This window comes from Panicum virgatum, chromosome 9K, assembly GCF_016808335.1.
Source record: "Panicum virgatum strain AP13 chromosome 9K, P.virgatum_v5, whole genome shotgun sequence".
Lineage (NCBI taxonomy): Eukaryota > Viridiplantae > Streptophyta > Magnoliopsida > Poales > Poaceae > Panicum > Panicum virgatum.
This window is the reverse complement of record NC_053144.1, coordinates 25,172,501-25,191,086: the sequence shown is the minus strand read 5'-3', so window position 1 is coordinate 25,191,086 and position 18,586 is coordinate 25,172,501. Positions and strand designations below refer to the sequence as shown.

General features: G+C 46.1%; 2 protein-coding genes and 1 pseudogene across 2 annotated transcripts; all 3 read left to right on the top strand.

The window, feature by feature from the left end:
- Positions 1–1,309: 1,309 nt before the first annotated feature.
- Positions 1,310–2,521, top strand: LOC120648623 (annotated as a pseudogene).
- A 49-nt stretch (positions 2,522–2,570) lies between these two features.
- Positions 2,571–6,520, top strand: LOC120647869. Its single transcript, XM_039924690.1, has 4 exons — positions 2,571–5,327; positions 5,406–5,615; positions 5,685–5,945; positions 6,051–6,520. Exons 1-4 carry the CDS (start codon positions 4,403–4,405, stop codon positions 6,518–6,520), a joined length of 1,866 nt encoding a protein of 621 aa, XP_039780624.1. The 5' UTR covers positions 2,571–4,402.
- A 10,199-nt stretch (positions 6,521–16,719) lies between these two features.
- Positions 16,720–17,665, top strand: LOC120648622 (expansin-A31-like). The gene is made up of 2 exons (XM_039925347.1): positions 16,720–16,840; positions 16,954–17,665. Exons 1-2 carry the CDS (start codon positions 16,723–16,725, stop codon positions 17,583–17,585), a joined length of 750 nt encoding a protein of 249 aa, XP_039781281.1. The 5' UTR covers positions 16,720–16,722; the 3' UTR covers positions 17,586–17,665.
- Positions 17,666–18,586: the final 921 nt, after the last annotated feature.

Below are 18,586 nucleotides of genomic sequence, written 5' to 3'. Positions count from 1 at the left end.
AAAGTGTTTATTCTTAACTCATGACTGTGATCAGCTGAGATAGCCCATTAACAACTCGAGCCATAACATATCGAATCGAACCAACAAAACTAGCATAACCATGCCACTTAAAGATTGACTATAACTGAGACAATCTAAGATGACGAAACCAAGCTAAATGAATCGGCCAATAATATTGACTATGACAAGGTACACGATTTAATCAGTTTAATCTAAAACGAAGACATCTAAACCTATCCAATATTAGGATTCTGTAGGAAAAGTGTTATAGATTGATCTCCGATGAATATTGGATAAATTGTGGAATCTAACAAAAACACATAAAAGATTGGACCTAACCGAGACAGTCTATGCGTAATTAAAAGAAATCGATAACTAGTAGATAAACTAAACAAATTACAGCGATGTTTTAGTAACTTACGAGCAAACCAGAAGTCGGACCTAACTGATGCAGCCTTGTCACCGAAGAATATGCCGAGTTCTACTCTACTCCTGCTCCTAGAGTTTTATAACTCTCTGATCTACTATTTATAACGTGATACTAAGACTCCTACTCTCCTAGCTTGACACGACTTTAACAAACTTGACAGAAAACAAATAATTAAAGCTACTACATTTATAAGGACATTACAAAATAATTAATCGGACTCCTGTGTTTTCTGATAACGTCATTGTCTCGTCCGAGTTGTGGTTTATCGCTGTGCCGCCTGTGACCAGTAGTCTGTGAATGCACCTTGACCACACTGAGCGTCAGTTTTAACCAGGCCTTCTACTATCTTGGGCCGAACGGGCCATTTTTGTCCACCAAAATTATACTTGCAAAATTCTGACGTCAACACCATGATTTCCTTGTCCCTGTTTAAAATACTCAACCGACATGAAGTTACAACTGGCACGTTAGCGCCGGCAGCTTAACTCCGAATAAGCGAACAATATGATCTCTCTCTCTCTATGCGGGTAGAGGGAAGAAGGATATGATAGGTATATGATACATACAATTACTAAAAAAAACTTCAGATTCCTAGTTCCATATTCCGGAACGAGCCAACCAATTCAGAGTTTCTGATCGGTTGCTCAATCAACATTCACAACCACAGAACATGCACATGACAGGGTTTCAACTAATCTGGAAGGAATTTAGGTTAGTTGATCGTTCGTTGCCGCGCAAATCCTCTTGACAAAGCAAGCTAGCACCTCCTCCCTCCTCCCCTACATAAGCAGCAAAGGGTATCCGCAACGCCATGAATCTCATTCCAGAAGCTCAAAGACGGTTAACCTAGATTGCCCAGCCAACTAACCTACACAAACCTGCTTGGCCTTCATCCCCTCCTTCTCTGCAGCTAGCTCTGCATTGACGCCCATGGAAACGACCAAGTCTCTGCTCCTACTATGCACAGTCCTTGCGGCGTGCCTCGCGCTCGCCGCAGCTGGCTGGTCTCCGGGCACCGCCACGTTCTACGGCGGAGCCGATGGCTCCGGCACAATGGGTAAGTAGATTTTCTGTATGCATTTCGGCTCCTAGTTTCGGACATTTTTATACTTGTTGTACTTTGCTACGATGAATATGCGGCTCGTGTGGCTATCGACAACCTGTACAACGCGGGGTACGGCGTCAACAACGCGGCGCTGAGCACGACGCTGTTCAACGACGGCGCGTCCTGCGGGCAGTGCTACAAGATCATCTGCGACCAGTCACACTCGGGCGGCCAGTACTGCAAGCCCGGAAATAGCATCACGGTCACGGCCACCAACCTGTGCCCGCCCAACTACGCGCTCCCCAACGGCGGCTGGTGCGGCCCAGGGCGCCCCCACTTCGACATGGCGCAGCCGGCGTGGGAGCACATCGGCGTCTTCCAGGCCGGCATTGTCCCCGTCCTCTACCAGCAGGTCAGGTACTCGCGTAGCGGCGGCGTACGCTTCAGCATCGCCGGCTCCAACTACTTCCTGCTCGTCAACATTCAGAACCTCGGCGGCAGCGGCTCCGTGGCCGCGGCCTGGGTCAAGGGCGACAAGACGGGGTGGATCCAGATGTCGAGGAACTAGGGCGCCAACTGGCAGCCGCTCTCGGGGCTCGTCGGCCAGAGTCTCAGCTTCGCCGTGACCAGCACCGGCGGGCAGTACATTCAGTTCCTCAACGTCGTGCCGAGCTGGTGGCAATTCGGCATGGCCTTCTCCACCAACAAGAATTTCGTCCGCTAGCTGAACCGTGCAAGCAGCATAGCTCTCGTATCCCCTTTGCAAGCAATTTCGGGGTGCTGTTGTGTCGAATGGCGAGTGCGTGCTCTTGATTTTGATGGAGCCTTTTATGCACTTGTGTCATTGCATCCTAGTTGGCCACCTAAATGGCTTGTCTCCTACGTGATGCTCCGACTGCAGGAGGAAATGGCAAAGGGTCTTTGGAATGTTACATAGACCTTATTAAGGCTTACCTTTGTTTTCAATGCTGTAGATACCGCATATTATATCTTTTTTAAGAGTTTGTGCCCTTCAAATATAATTCATCAATAGACATTGAGTTATACAAGAAAACATGTCATTTTTTTCATGACTGTGCCTAAGCACGTTTTGAGCCTTTTGAATTTTGAACTCCTGAAAATGCGGAGCGGGCGATCGGGCGTTGCGACGGCGTCCGCGGTGTGCTAAGCCGCCGGCGTCCTTGGTTGCCGGGCGGACCGCCGTCCGGTGGGCGCGGGTGCCTGTGCGTCGGCGCGGCCCCCTGCTCGGCGTTCGCGGCGTGCTAAGCCGCCGGCGAGGCGTTGCTGGGCGTTGGCGAGACCACTGATTCCCGACCGGCAAGGAATCGCTCTTGTCGCCTGATGCCTGGCCTGGGATGACCTCCCTGCCGTCTCCGGGTGGTGCTTCCTCGCCGGAGCGTTCAACCTCGTCTCCGGGGACGACTACGTCGCCGGAGCCTTCAATCCCGCCGGATGCGATTCCGGTGCTTCTGACAACTCCTTTGCAAGCGGATTTCGACCCTGGCGGTGCGGCGAAACAGGCTGTTCGTCGTCGCCGGCGGCTCACGCTCGCGTGTCCCGAGGTGAGTGCTTTTCCGTCTGTTCTTGCAGCTCTTCCTGAGGTGGAGGATCAGAGCTTTGCCGATGGCGTGGCCGCAACGCCTATCGACACCAACGAGGTAGGAATCAACTTAGCAGAGGCTTCTTCTCCAGTGTCGATGGTGTTGCAATCATCCAACGAAGTGGACAACCATGAGTGCTTCAGTCCTGCGGACGATGAGGCTTTACAGGATTGTATCATGGCGGGTTACTCATATGAAGAGGCACGAGATTACGTCTCAGAAAAGAAGAAGTGCTCAAGTTACAATGATGAGATTTTCGTTGAAAATTTTTGGGCAGATATGGGTTTCCCAAAGGGAACACGATGGTGGGAAAATGAGCGATCGCCGGTGGGAAGTAATCCGGAGCACAAACAATGTGTCTCGTCGGAGCCTTCTTCACCGCAACGTGCTAAGCAATTTTCTCTGCCATCTAAGAGAAAGGGTGCGTCAAATCCAGACATTCGAAAGAAAGGGTTCGCTTTGCGTTCTTGGAAAGGCCCACTTCCTAAACGTCGATCTCAGGTGATCACGTTGGAAGCCTTTTTGCCAGAGACCGCAAGGAAGCGCCTCCTGCATCCGGTTCAGCCTCTGCGTGCAGACCTCATTGCACGTGCTCACGATTTCGGTAGGTCCATCTGGGACCTGATCCCAAACGGGCCCAGGAAATTCAATCGCGCTCCACTTCCTGGTCGTGAACTTCCCACGCCGACACCATCTCTAACCCTAGCGCGAGAACCTGGGTGCCCGAGATCAGATTCATCGCCGGTGTTGGTGGCTAAGCGGGACCAACGCTCCTTTGCGGACGTCGTGCGGAGCTCGCCGATGCCACCTTACCCTCGGTTTGTGGATCGAGGCAGGGGTCGAGGCCCCAACCCTGGTCGCCGGGATGGTCGCAGTCATGGGGATTTTGGCGGCGGCGGTTTCCAGGCCCACTCCAGGGCACAACACCCTGCTGGTCGCGGCCGTGAGTATGGTCGCGAGGTAGGTCGTGAACATGGACGTGAGCATGGTGCTTCTGATGGTCGCGAGCATGGTGCTTCTGATGGTCGCAGCGCACATCCTGGTCGAGGAGGAGGAGGAGCTGATCAGCAATTTTCTAGATCAGCAGGAAATCAATCCCAACAGCAGTACGTTCCTATCTTGCCATCTAGCAAGGCTGATTTTGTTCAATAGGGGGCAGAGCGGGAGCAACAGCAATTGGAACAGGGTGCACTTAAGAAGAGGAAACCCTTCTGTTTTCGTTGCAAGTGCAGCGGACATGTTAACGAAAATTGCAAGGCAAATCTCGACTGCGTTATCTGCAACAAGAAGAATTCCCATTTGTCGGCCAAGTGCTCGATTCTGAAGATGCCTAAACCAAATGCATCTTTCTTTGGGTCAGGCAAGAAGGAGTTTGCTTTTATCAGAATTACAGACGTCGACTACAAGCTTGAGACACCAGATCCGTCGCCCACGGGACTAGTCACCGTCTCTGGGGGACGCATCACAGCGGAAGTAGTTCAGTCTGAACTTGCTCGTATCATCAGAACAGACTGGAAGTGGGAAGCTTTAGTTCATGATGAAAATTCTTTTTTGGTGGCTTTTCCTAGTGACGATTCACTGCAGAGAATGGTTGACATTGGCTTTCAGTTGAAAAATCATGGCGTCACACTCACGGTGTCAGTCTGGCAAAATGATCAAGATATTGCACCTACGTATGAGTTAGAGGAAGTCTGGGTCCATGTTACGGGGGTGCCACATGCTTACAGGCATTACTTGGTTTTCTGGGCTGTTGGGACAGTGATTGGTGCAACTCTGGAAGTTGATATGCTAACTTATAGGATGAAGGGCGTGATCAGAATCAAGGTTGGGATGATGGATAAGCGTCAGCTGCCACATACTACAGACCTGGTTTTTGGTACTCAAGGTTATCATGTGACCTTTGCACAGGAAGATGAACTTTTCTTGCCAGCAACGCTTCCGCCAGAAGATGATGATCCCATGGATTTTGATAATTTCCGGGATGGTAATGGTAGTGCTGAGGATAAGGATAGGGATGATTCTTCAAAAAAATTGAAGAGGACGAGTCAACCTGAGAGCAGCTTACCTCAGACAAAAAATGTTGGATCTGGACCTGCCCCAATGCAGTGTCGGATTGCGGTCACTCCTATGGGAAACCATCGCTCATGTCCACCGAGGAAGCCGGTTTTGTCTGAAGGAACTACAAAATCGACCAAGATTGCGGTTACTGAACCAAGAGGTGGTTTCAGGCCGATTCCTGGGAATACTTTTGGTAAATATCATCCTTTTTTTACATCAGAATATGGCTGTGTTAAATCTGATTTTTCACAATGCCTTCTATCTGATGCAGTTAAGCAGCAGGGAGAGGTGATCGACACACCTTTGGGCGTAGATGCGCTTTCGACTGGCATGGGCGCCCAGATGGCAGGGCCAATGGGCGATTCCAGCATGGTGATGGATAAAAATCCTCAGGAGCTTAAACCTGCACTGCAAGTACAAACAGGCTCTGAGTCTGTTACTTATAGTAGTCAGGCTAATGTTACTCCACCAAGAAATAATGGTCAGTGTTCGGGCTTCTTTGGGTCAGCTTCTGAGGAATTGCATACAGTCTCATCCTTTTGTGTAGCAGATTATGCTAATTCGCCATCTAGTGGGCCATCTGTGATGGCATCGCCGATAATTCCGGAGTCAAATACAGATACTCCTTCACCTTTGTCAGATAATTGTTGCGATAATTTCAGATCATCACTCGATCTATCTGGTACAGATACGGTGGTATCTGCTAAGGCGGGGGTGACAACACCGAGTAAGCAACAAGTTGTGTTGGCGTCAGGGCAGCCGGAGGTGTTCACACCGGCAGCTTTCAAGACACCTACCAACAGTATCGCAGGTACGGAATGTGATGATATTTCAGGGGTTGGATCAGTTTTCCTCGATGGTAAACGCAGAAGTGCTCGCGCTAACTATTCTTTTTCTGCGGATGGTAATCCTGCAGCAGATGAGCTAGTTCTAGACAAAGCCAAGAGGCGTGCTGCTATTAGGAACCTGGATAACCCGGCAGGGACATACCCACCAGGTAACATATCTTTAAAGTTACCTATGGACAATAGTGTTGCAAAATTAAAGTCTATCGGGATATCTATGGGTAGCAGCTCCAAAGAGATTATTGTTTCTTCTAATGCACTAAAACGAATTGAAGTGGACAAAGTTAAGGTTCAGCCAAAAAATAAAAGAGCGGATACCAATTTAAATCCTTTTGATTTAAGTGATGAGGAGGATCCTGAAAATGAAAACAGGCTCCTTTCCCACTTAATCAAAGACATAACTGATGTGGATTTGGATGACCTGGACCTAGGCATGAGAATTTGTGACCTTAAGGTGACCGGGCGTAAGTCGAAATCAACAGCTAAAAAAGCCAAGGCGCGGAAAAAGACTCAAAAACTAAACAAAAGTGTTTCCCCATGAAAGGATTCTACTGGAATAGCAGAGGTCTTTCAGACTTGGCTAAATATAGATACATCTCAGATGCAATTAGAGATCACAAACTAGACTTTGTTGCCGTCATGGAGACCGGGAAACAGGACATGTCTAGATCAAATCTTAACCGTCTTTCTGGTGACGCGGATTTTATCTGGCATTGCCTCCCACCCAGGGGACGGTCGGGCGGTATTCTACTAGGAATTAACTCAACAGTCCTTGATCTATCTATTATTGTGGAAGGGGAATTTTTTATTAAGTTCCATCTCCGAAACAGAAACGATGATTTCAAATGGATTTTGATGGCAGTATATGGTCCGGCACAGGATGAATTCAAATCAGCTTTTCTGTCGGAACTCGTCCGTACGTGTCAACAGAATCCGTTGCCCACCTTAATCGGGGGAGATTTTAACATCATGAGGCATAGTAAGGAAAAGAATAAAAATAATTTTAACCCTCGCTGGCCGTTCCTGTTCAACGCTGTCATTGATAGCTTTGATCTTCGGGAGATAGATTTGACAGGGAGACAATACACCTTTGCAAACTCTCTTCCGGATCCGACCTATGAGAAGCTCGATAGAGCTCTAATAACAACTGAATGGGAGTTCAAATACCCGATGGTAACAGTGCGAGCACTAGATAGAGGCATCTCAGATCATACCCCATTACTTTTGGAAACGGGTGACCCATCCTTTACGGGACATGCAAAGCAGTTCAAAATGGAACTCAGTTGGCTATCTCATGAGGATTTTCAAGAGCGAGTCACAAAAATTTGGAATCAACCGGTTGGTGGACAAAATTCAGTGCAACGCTGGAATAGAAAACTGGGGGGCACTCAGAAAGCACTTGCGGGGGTGGGCTCGTCACCACCATGGGGTGTATAAAGCACAAAAGGAAAACCTCCAATCGATAGTAACGGACCTAGACACCCAAGCTGAATTTAGAACACTCACGAACGTTGAGAGGAATCAACTGGAATCCGCCCGGGATGACTTGATAAAACTCCTGCGTGAGGAGGAACTCAAGTATTATCAACGGGCCAAAGTGACTGACGTTCTTTTGGGGGATAATAACACTCGATACTTTCAGATGGTTGCTAATGGCAAACATCGTAAGAAACGTATCTTCTCCCTAGAACACGAGGGTGGAAAAATTGAGGGTCAATATAACCTAAAAGGTTATATCACCCAATTTTACAAAGAATTATTCGGTCCTCCTGAAGAGAATAATTTTACTTTAGGCGATAGGACGGATGATATCCCTCAAGTCAGTTCACTAGAAAATGCATTCCTCGTAGCTCCTTTCACTGAAAAGGAGATTCGGGATGCAATCTTTGATATGGATCATAACAAAGCGCCAGGACCAGACGGTTTCCCAGCTGAATTCTATCAGCAGTTTTGGGATGTCATCAAAGGAGACCTCATGCAAATGTTTCATGACCTGCATAATGGTGATCTTCCCCTTTTCAGTCTAAATTTTGGTGTCATAACGTTATTGCCAAAAACACAAGAAGCCAGTAAAATCCAGCAATACAGGCCGATATGCCTCCTGAATGTGAGTTTTAAAATCTTCACGAAAGTGGCGACAATCCGTGTCAATTCGGTTGCAGATAACATAGTTAGCCCTTCACATACGGCATTTATACGTGGCCGAAATATTTTAGAAGGTGTTGTGATCTTGCATGAAACGGTTCACGAATTACATCGCAAGAATCAGAGTGGGGTAATTTTCAAAATAGATTTTGAAAAAGCCTATGATAAAGTGAGGTGGAACTTCCTGATTCAGACGCTTCGGCTGAAAGGCTTTTCAAACAAGTGGATTGATTGGATTAAGTCTTTCATCTCAGGTGGAAGTGTTGCAATAAATGTCAACGATGAGGTGGGTCCATATTTTCAAATAAAGAAAGGACTTAGGCAAGGAGACCCACTCTCACCCATCCTTTTTAATTTAGTAGCCGACATGCTCACACTTTTCATTAAGAGAGCAAAAGCAGAGGGTTTGCTGAGTGGTGTGGTTCCCCATTTGGTAGATGACGGGCTATCAATACTACAATATGCTGATGATACAATTCTCTTTATGGACCATAACCTGGAGCAGGCTCATAACATGAGGACTATTCTTTGTGCTTTTGAGCAGCTATCGGGCCTCAAAATTAATTTCCATAAGAGTGAAATCTTCTGCTTTGGAGAAGCGAAGAATTGCGAAAGTCAGTACATGGAGTTGTTTGGTTGCAATCCAGGATCTTTCCCAATCCGATACTTAGGCATTCCGATTCATTATAGAAAATTGTCTAATAGCGATTGGCTGAAGATCCAAGAACGGTTTGAAAAACGTCTCAGTAGTTGGAAAGGTAAACACCTTTCAACTGGAGGTCGTTTAACACTCATTAATTCTATTCTTAGCAGCTTGCCTATGTACATGATGTCCTTCTTTGAAATCCCAAAAGGGATTCGTAAGAAGTTGGACTATTTTCGATCTAGATTTTTTTGGCAAAGTGACGAGCATAAAAAAAAGTATCGGCTAGCAAAGTGGGACATCTTGTGTCAACCCAAGGATCAAGGGGGACTAGGGATTCATAATTTGGAATTAAAAAATATAGCTTTGCTCAGTAAGTGGCTGTACCGCCTGTTAACAACAGATGGTACATGGCAGCAGATCTTACGCAATAAATACCTAGGGTCTAAACCGTTGGTACAGGCCCAATGGAAGAGCGGAGATTCACATTTTTGGGCAAGCCTGATGAAGGTAACACGAGATTTTTTAAGATTCGGAACATTCGTGATAAAGGATGGGTCTCAAGTAAGATTCTGGGAAGACACTTGGTTAGAAAATAGTCCTTTACGCGATCAATACCCACAACTTTATAATATAGTCAGGAAGAAACAGGATACGGTGGCTGATGTACTAAGTACACAGATCCCGAACCTCTCCTGGCGTAGAGATCTAATTGGCAATAAGTTGGTGATGTGGAATAATCTTGTCTCACGTCTATCAACTATAGTTCTCAGCCAAGAAAGGGATGAATTTAAATGGAACCTAGACCAGACAGGTGTTTTTTCGGTAAAGTCACATTATTTGGGTTTAATCAATCAGAACACTCCTAATCTAAATAAGAGAATATGGAAATTAAAAGCCCCACTCAAGATAAAGATATTCCTCTGGTATCTTAGACGAGACGTCATTCTTACAAAGGATAATCTTGCAAAACGGAATTGGCAGGGGAACCAACAGTGCTGTTTCTGTCATGAGAATGAAACGATACAACATCTGTTTTTTGACTGCCGATTCGCGAGAATGATATGGGCTTCGGTCTATGCGGCCTGGGGCATACCAAAACCTCATAATATGCCTAGTATGTGTGGGAGTTGGCTCAATGGAATTTCTAAAGAATATAAGCCACTAGTACTTCTGGGCGCGACAGCCTTGTGTTGGTCTGTTTGGCTATGCAGAAATGCGGTGGTGTTCGATAACAAAAAATCTTCCTTTTTGCAGGTTATCTACTCAACTACGCACTGGCTCCGTACATGGGCTATCCTTCAAAAGTATACTTTGCAGGACAAACTTGTAGCGGCCTCTCATTTCTTGGCACAGGTGGCCAAGGATTTTTTTGCCCGGGCACATGGGTGGCGGTCTAGTCTTCGGATTGACAGTCATTAGTGTGGAAGAATCTTTATCAAACTCTTTTTAGGCTGTGTGTCGTTTAGACAGAGGTCGGGAAAATTTCAAGACGATGTATCACCTTGATGTATTGTGCTTGAAATCAATAAAATTTCCCTTTTCAAAAAAAAAACACGTTTTTCATTAAGAGGAGCGAGTAGAAAACATAGTACAGCAAACGAGTTAGTTTTGGAGTAGTGAAACCAACCCGGTACAACAATCTCGACAATTACATCGAAGGCAATGCGCGACCCGGTAATCTACCTAAAGCACGAACCACAGGTTGAAGTTGGCTAAAACCTGCCTGAAACCAGGCCACGATCTCATCTACCACACAGACTAGGGCCCCAGCTAATGTTCTAATTAATGCTACGGTCAATAGTTCTGTTGTTCCTTTCCTTCCAGAGCATCCAACAGATCAAGATTACCATATGTCTAGCCCCGGGGTAATATTAATAGGAAGCTTGCTTGTCTAAGCAACTTAAACCGGCCGGCTCTGGAGTCTGGACCAACACTGATGAGCCAGTGATCTTCCTTACAATCTGCTAGCTGTGCCAGGGTGGCTGGCATAACGCCACATGGTTGTTCCTTTCTGTCCAGAATCCTGATGGGCAAAACAGTGAAAACGATCAAAGATATTGGATTTGCTTTCCCCCTGAATCTAGGATTTGCTTTCCCCTGATGCCAGCAGGCTTCATGAAAGCTAGCCAGCTATAGGAAAGCGTAACTCATCGAAGGAGATCTAAATGGCTAAGGATGACGACTAACCTAATTCTAATATTGGACAAAAAATAAATACTGACCAAGTGGGTAAGAATCAAAATAATAATGTTGCTTTTGTTTCAGACAAGCCAAGAATATATAGCTGAATTGAACACCCCAACTCCTGTTCCCAAATTTAGATAAAGGAATATAGTTCAGTATTCAAGCCTCGATCTCTACATCTCAGTAAAATTCTCAATGTTCTCTGATATAGTTAGTAAGATGGGGCAATTATAGTCAGAACGTGACCCCACATCTCTTTACGGTGGATATTACCTTCTAGTTTTTCTTGTTGGATATGAGAACAACATATGCTACTGAAAAGTACCTAACCGCCTGATTTTGATGACCTGTGCTCTTACAATCCCCCCTCACTTGAAATTTTTGTTAAACTGGCCAGTTAGATTGGGCGGAGATCGATGTACCATTAGTTAGGCGATGATTGATCTTTTCTTTTTCTACTTGATCATTTTGGACACCCAAGCTGAGAATAAATGATTGGTGAATCAATCATCCCAATGTGCAAGTCAACGCTTAACACTGCAATGATATTGAGCCTTCCATCGTTGATTTGAACAACGATCCTGTACATATTGCATTAGTACTTCACAAAGACAATCTAGAGGCATTACTTTATAAAGTGCATTACCTAAGTGCATTGAATAAAGTACATTTTTGGATCTAAGACTGGAGTTTTCTCAAACAGTTAGGTTAAATAGTGTAGCGTGTTACATTAGCCAATGCAAGTACCGAACCAATCACGCGCACTGACTACTCAGTTAGACTAATTGATATAATCACATGCTTCTGTTTTCCACTTAACCCTAGAAATAATTCTTTAATTTACACCAGAACCCTAAAATAACTTGTGAATGATGTCAAAATCATCCGCTTCGAACATGCATTTAGTAGTGTTTGAAATTTCTTGGCCCCTTTTGTCTGTTTTTATTTTTATAGTGACGGTTACGCTCGTTGAAATTAAGATATTTCTAATGAATTCAGATTCAGATATCGGGATAGTGCTGCAGACATTTACTCTAGTTAAATAGAGCACAATATGCAACTGCCTATACCTAGCTAATCATGCCATTTGGACGATTTCTACTATTATTGTAATCAACCACTATTTGAGTTAACGTAGTTTGGATTGGGTGGAATGATACATAAGTGTTGCAAGCCCATTATATTAGATGAACAAAACGAGATGGTGGGAATTATTAGCCAATGCTAGAATATTGCAATGATAGCTTGCGATTGTTGTATTGAACAACGCATCCCACATTGCGTTGTTACGCTTACACATTCACAAAAGACTATCTAGAGGCATAGCAACAAGAATAAATTGCACATAAGTACATTATATAACCAAAAGGTACAAATTTGGATGTAAACAATACTAGAGAAATGTTGATCAGCACCGGGTGAAAAAGGCCATCAGTACTGGTTTTGCAACTGGTACTGCGCAGCCGAGACTAAAAGTCTTGGGCATTAATATTGGTTGCATAACCTGGTACTAAAGGTCCCTGAACCTTCCATGCGCCTCAAAAATACTAGTATTTTTTGGGCGGACCGATGAGTTGTGAAATAATGCTCTCCAATATATTATCCACTATGTAAGGCACTAATATATGAACATTTTTATACTTTTTCTCTTTTTTTTGGTAGTGGTTAGCAGTTTTTGAGTTTGCTCAAATTTTAATGGGAAAAGTCCAATTTTCACCTTCAAGCTATCGCAAAAGTTTGATTTTCAACATTCAACTATGAAATCGGACAACATAGGCCATCCAACTGTCAAAACCAGGCAAATTTGGTACTTGGGTGGTTTTGCATTTTCTAAAAAATTAAATAAATCTAATTAGATCTAAAAAATCAAAACTAATTCACTTTATTGCTCCATTTGAATCTTTGTTATTAAAAATAATATAGGCATAACTGCAAGCAACCAAATATTATGAACATAAAAAAATTAGATCTGAATAGCTCACAAGTCATGTGACAATAGATATGTTACATTTTTAGAAAACTTTTGATACCCATTTCATAATTTTTTATCTTAAAATGAATTACTTATAATTTTTAATGTAAAATTGAATATTTTTAATTCTCACAAAATGGAAAACCACCTTCAAAACCACCCCAGGAGCAAAATTTGCCCGGGTTTGACAGTTGGATGGCCTATGTTGTTCGGCTTCGTAGTTGAAGGTTGAAAATCGGATTTTTGTGATAGTTGGAGGTACATCCCGGTACCTTTCTAACCACCATAACACACCTTAGTAAGGAGATATGAATAACCCTGAATTAATTACCGAATCTTGTTTGATCCCGTTCCTATTGTGATAAATGAACCAACAAACATTCGTGCTTCATATTGGTACGTGCTTGACCTTGGATCCACAGAACAAGCTTCGGTGAGGGTTTCAACTAATGCAGATGCAACACCGGTTCGTTGAGTTCGTTGCCACGCGAATCTTCTTGTTCTAGACGGAGGTCGCTAATTTGGACCGATAAATAAACATACTAAACGGCCGGTTAATAAGGTCCGCATCCATGCATGATTAGTTCCAACGCCGAAGTCAGAGGCCTCGGTGCCTAGCTTGCCCGTCCGTGACGCGTCTTCCTGTGCTTCCATGGAACACGGATTTTTGTATGTTCTAATGATCAGCTTCTGAGACACGGAAAAGATCGACCATCATCAGTCGCCTAGTCCTCAACCTATCGTGATTATGATTACTAATGAATTAAAACTCTAGCTAGCTGCTATCTTCTCCTACCTTGCGGTAAGCTAGCCCTGCATGCATACCTCTGGTGGCCTCGCCTCTTGTCTATTTAAGCAACGGTATCCCAGTGTGATAGACCCGTCGAGTTAAAATGCTTAATTAAGCATAACCGCCATCGGTGGACGCATTAGCTTAATTAAGTATAACCTGACAGGCTGTTTCCAACCCACAGGCCGACCGAAACACCAGAAGTCTCGCACGAAAGCGAGCGCAGAAGGTACCGGCATGATACAATCTTAAAAAACAGCAAATTATATTAAGACTTTTACAAAACAGTTTAAAATTTAAAATTTACAAATGAAAAGATAGCAGCGGAAAAGAATCTAACATACAGAGCATTTTTTACTAGAGAATAAATTAAATAAATCGAGAACTACCGAAACGTGAAGAAAAGGCGCCACATCGAGCCCACTGATATGACACCTAGTTAGCTCCTAAACCTGAAATAGAGTAAACAACAAACCCTGAGCAACTAATACTCAGCAAGACTTACCCGACCAGTGGGTATAACTTAGCCCACATATCTAAACATGCAAGGCTTTTGGCTGGTGGTTATCTTGCATAAAACAGCGACTAAAGTAATTCCTCACTTTCCTTATTTTAGCCCAAGTTCTATATAAATTAACATAGTCTAATATTTGCATAACCAAATCTAGAGCAAACATAGTGGAGCAATAAATACTAAATTATATGCTCATCAACATAGGTATAACCATTATTCTATCACAACACTACGCTGCGACGCAGTGACCAAGGTGCTCATATCCGAGAGCGACTGACGGCGAATCGATTCGATTTAACCTTGCAAGGTGGACCTAACCAACACGGCACGCATTAGCCCCGTCGGACCACGCGCACAAACTTTTTCCCTCCCTGTCTCGAACTACAGAACCGCCCCACCTGCATATAGTCAGCCGAGCCCTACGAGAGACCACCAAAAGTAAACTCATGCATCCCAATTCACCGCAGCCACTCGACTCGTCCTAAGGGGTGGGTAGAAGTTCTGTACTTCCGAAGCAAGACAGTACTCGGCTTACCGGTTTCGACTACCTCCTACTCCTGGCATGCGGTTAGTACAGTTCAAACATGATCAGCAGGGCCAACAACGGCTCGGTCCTTAACCGACACAGGCGGAACTACACTTCTCCCGCCCGGTCTCAGATTCTATTCTTTCTTTCATTCCAAGACTTTCATCCAAAAATTAGTAACTCATATCTGGAAACATAAAACTATCCTATATCTCGCGAGTAACCAAGAATTACTCGACTTCTACCGAACCCTATCTAGCATAGTATTTCTATCGTCCTATACATACTAGTACAACTCAAGGACACCTAGGGTTCATGCAACTAGGGTTTCAAACAACTCCTAAACGTAATGCATAAGTAATAAATACATATATAGGTGTCATAATTTAAATTAATAGGATGTGCACCGGGGCCTGCCTGAGGGTAACACTAAGTCAGTGCTAATATTATTTCCGGCCTTGGGCCCTTCCGACCTTGGGCCGGGTCTTTGGTTGCTTCAGCGGGTCCTTCCATCTTCTGACGATATCCGTCGAACACCGTCTTGTGGGTCGACTCCAACATCGCGTGCTTCACGTCCACACGTGTACCTCTAGCGCACCTAAATGAGGTGCAATAATACATATGCATGAATATATATGAAATGCCGATTAATGCACATGCATATGACACAAATTAGTGCAGCTAAAATCCCCTACTTACAAAAGAATCATACTAAAAAATGAACTAGTTGGCGGACTGTCCGCAACGCAGCAGCGGACTGTCCTCAACTCAAACTTGCCGACCTACCAGACCTACCCATGTCTCTGGATAAACTTACGACTATACGGCAGACGGTCCGCGATCCAGTAGCCGACTGTCCACAGTACACCTCTGCCAACTTGCCAGACCTACAACGTCTCTGGATGAATTTCTAGACTGGCTGGCGGACTGTCCACGCCTCAGTAGCGGACTGTCCGCAACACACCTACGCCAATCCACCAGAGACAACAATGTCTCTGGTCGAATTTCTAATCCTAATCGCGGACCGTCCGGCCCCCCTTGGCGGACCGTCCGCAGTTCACTCTGCCCAACCACAAGAGACGACAACGTCTCTGGACAAAATCCTAGACTCTATGGCGGACTGTCCGCTATGCAGCAGCGGACCGTCCGCAGCTCAATCCTGCGAACCCCACCAGAGACAACATTGTCTCTGGACAAATTTCAAGTTTCAATGGCGGACCGTCCGCTCTCCTATAGCGGACCGTCCGCAGTTCGGTTCTGTTAAACCACCAGAGACAACATCGTCTCTGGACGAAATCTAATCTGACCGGCGGACTGTTCGCACCTCCCAGGCGGACCGTCCGCGATGCATAACTTTTGATCCACGCCACAGGCGGCAGCAAGTATGGCGGCGACGGCGACGGCCGTTCACTGGCGCCGGCGACACACCGCGGAAGGGGAAAAAGACCGGGGAGCACAAGAAACTCACCACGAATCCATTCCCGCGATCGGTTCGGGCGGAGGATGACCGGAGAAGCGGATCGACGGTGGAGCAAGGCTTCAAGCGCCTCCAATGGTGACGGGCGGTGGTGGGGGCGATTCCGGCCGTAAGAAACCGGTCTGGGGTTGGGGAAGGTGAAGGAGGTGCCGGGGAAGGTTCTTGCGCGAGGAATCGAAGTATGGTGGCCGGAGGAAGGAGATCGACGGGAGGAGGCAACGGCGGCGCGAGCGGACGAGCTCCGCTCATCTCTGGTCGAGGTGGGAATGAGGAAGGAGGAGATGACGACCGGGCCCACATCCAGCTAAATATCTGGGCATTACTCTGGCGGACCGTCCGCCGATCCCTAGCGGACCGTCCGCGGTTCTTCCTGGACGTTACACCCAGCGTCATGCATCATCCTTCAATGCAACATCATCCTCTCTGCTCTTTCCCTCCCTTTACCAACACACCTCACACCCCATCTCTCGTTCTAGCTCGTCCACCGAAATGGCTAAACTCCTCATGCTGTGCACGATGGTTGCGGCGTGCCTCACACTTGCCGCCGCCGACTGGTCTCCCGGCACCGCCACATTCTACGGAGGCGCCGACGGCTCCAGCACCATGGGTAAGCATGCACATATATATAGTCCGGTCCAAGATCTAGCTCAAGAGAACTACATGGAATTACGTTGCAGCTGACATTGCATATACATATGTCGTGTCTCCTGAGATGCACAGGAGGCGCGTGCGGGTACGACAACCTGTACAACGCCGGGTACGGCGTGCTCAACGCGGCGGTGAGCCAGACGCTCTTCAACGACGGCGCGTCCTGCAGCCAGTGCTACCTCATCACCTGCGACGGCTCACGCCCGGGCGGCGAGTACTGCAAGCTCAGCAATTGCATCACCGTCTCGGCCACCAACTTGTGCCCGCCCAACTACGCGCTCCCCAACGGCGGCTGTTGCGGCCCGGGGCGCCCCCACTTCGACATGTTGCAGCCGGCGTGGGAGCACATCGGCGTCTACCAGGCCGGCGTTGTCCCGGTCCTCTACCAGCGGGTGCAGTGCTCGCGCAGCGGCGGCGTGCGCTTCAGCATGGCCGGCTCCAACTACTTCCTGCTCGTCAACATCCAGAACCTCGGTGGCAGCGGCTCCGTGGCGGCAGCATGGGTCAAGGGCGACAACACGGGGTGGATCCAGATGTCCAAGAACTGGGGAGCCAACTGGCAGGCGCTCGCCGGGCTTGTCGGCCAAGGGCTCAGCTTCGCCGTGACCAGCACCGGTGGGCAGTACATTCAGTTCCTCAACGTCGTGCCGGCGTGGTGGCAGTTCGGCATGGCCTTCTCCACCAACCAGAACTTCGTCTACTAGCTAAAAAAACATGCCAGTGTTGGAGTTGTCGATGTCCTTCGCCTTTTGTTGCGGTTCACTCGAAACAGTGACTGCGTGCTCTTGATTTTTGATGGAGCTATATGCACTCGCCGTCGTTTAATTTGTTCAACATTGCAGATAATACATTATGCATTTGTTCTTAACATGTTATGAATTATGATATGTATAAACTAAATTTGAATTTCTTTATTTGAACGCTGTAAACTTCGATATTTCAGTACTAGATACTTTGTCCGTCCCAAAAAGAATGTAATTAAGTGAATTCTTAGACGAATTAGTGATTACACTTGTTCCCTTAAACTCTATTTATCCCCATCCGGTGGATGGTTTGCTAGCCGAGGTAATCAACATTACATACGGTTCCATAACCACTACTAGAAAAGAGGCTATATACGCATTGGTTGGTAAGGTCTTTAGGTATCAGTTTTTGAACCGGTACCCCAAAACCCGGGTTAAACTCCCAGCACCTAAGCCACTTAGTACCAGGTGAAGGCTCCACCACATACCAAAGTATTTTTGATTAAAAAAATATATCAAACCAGGAAGAGGACCGCACCGATTCGAACCTGCAACCTCCTGTCTTGTGCGTACCTCCCTTACCATCTCACCTACACAGCAGTCGTGATAGGAAGAGAGATATTTTGCATTTGAAGTAACTCATAGATGACACTTTAGTACCAGTTGATAACACCACCCGGTACCAAAAGCTAGACATTGGTACTGGGTGATGTTTCCACCCGGTACTAATAATGTGGGAGGACCCATTAGGTACTAAAGGGTCTATAGACCTTTCCATCCACCTCAAAAGTACCGGAACAAAGATGACATGATACTAACACTAGAATTAGTACTGGATCACTTTGGTTCTTGTACTTTTGAGGTGGACCAATGATCTCTTTTCTACTAGTGAAAGGAAACAAACTCCACTAGATTAGGACACTTAAATGTCACAGCTGGCACGTTTGAACTTGCAGTTCTAA

Bases quoted from the DNA above. Each gene is read 5' to 3' on its own strand.
- LOC120647869 (XM_039924690.1), top strand. From the start codon at position 4,403: ATGCCTAAACCAAATGCATCTTTCTTTGGGTCAGGCAAGAAGGAGTTT. The intron at 5,328-5,405 runs GTAAATATCATC...TATCTGATGCAG, and splicing joins GATTCCTGGGAATACTTTTG to TTAAGCAGCAGGGAGAGGTG. The intron at 5,616-5,684 runs GTCAGTGTTCGG...TTTGTGTAGCAG, and splicing joins TACTCCACCAAGAAATAATG to ATTATGCTAATTCGCCATCT.
- LOC120648622 (XM_039925347.1), top strand. From the start codon at position 16,723: ATGGCTAAACTCCTCATGCTGTGCACGATGGTTGCGGCGTGCCTCACA. The intron at 16,841-16,953 runs GTAAGCATGCAC...TGAGATGCACAG, and splicing joins CGACGGCTCCAGCACCATGG to GAGGCGCGTGCGGGTACGAC.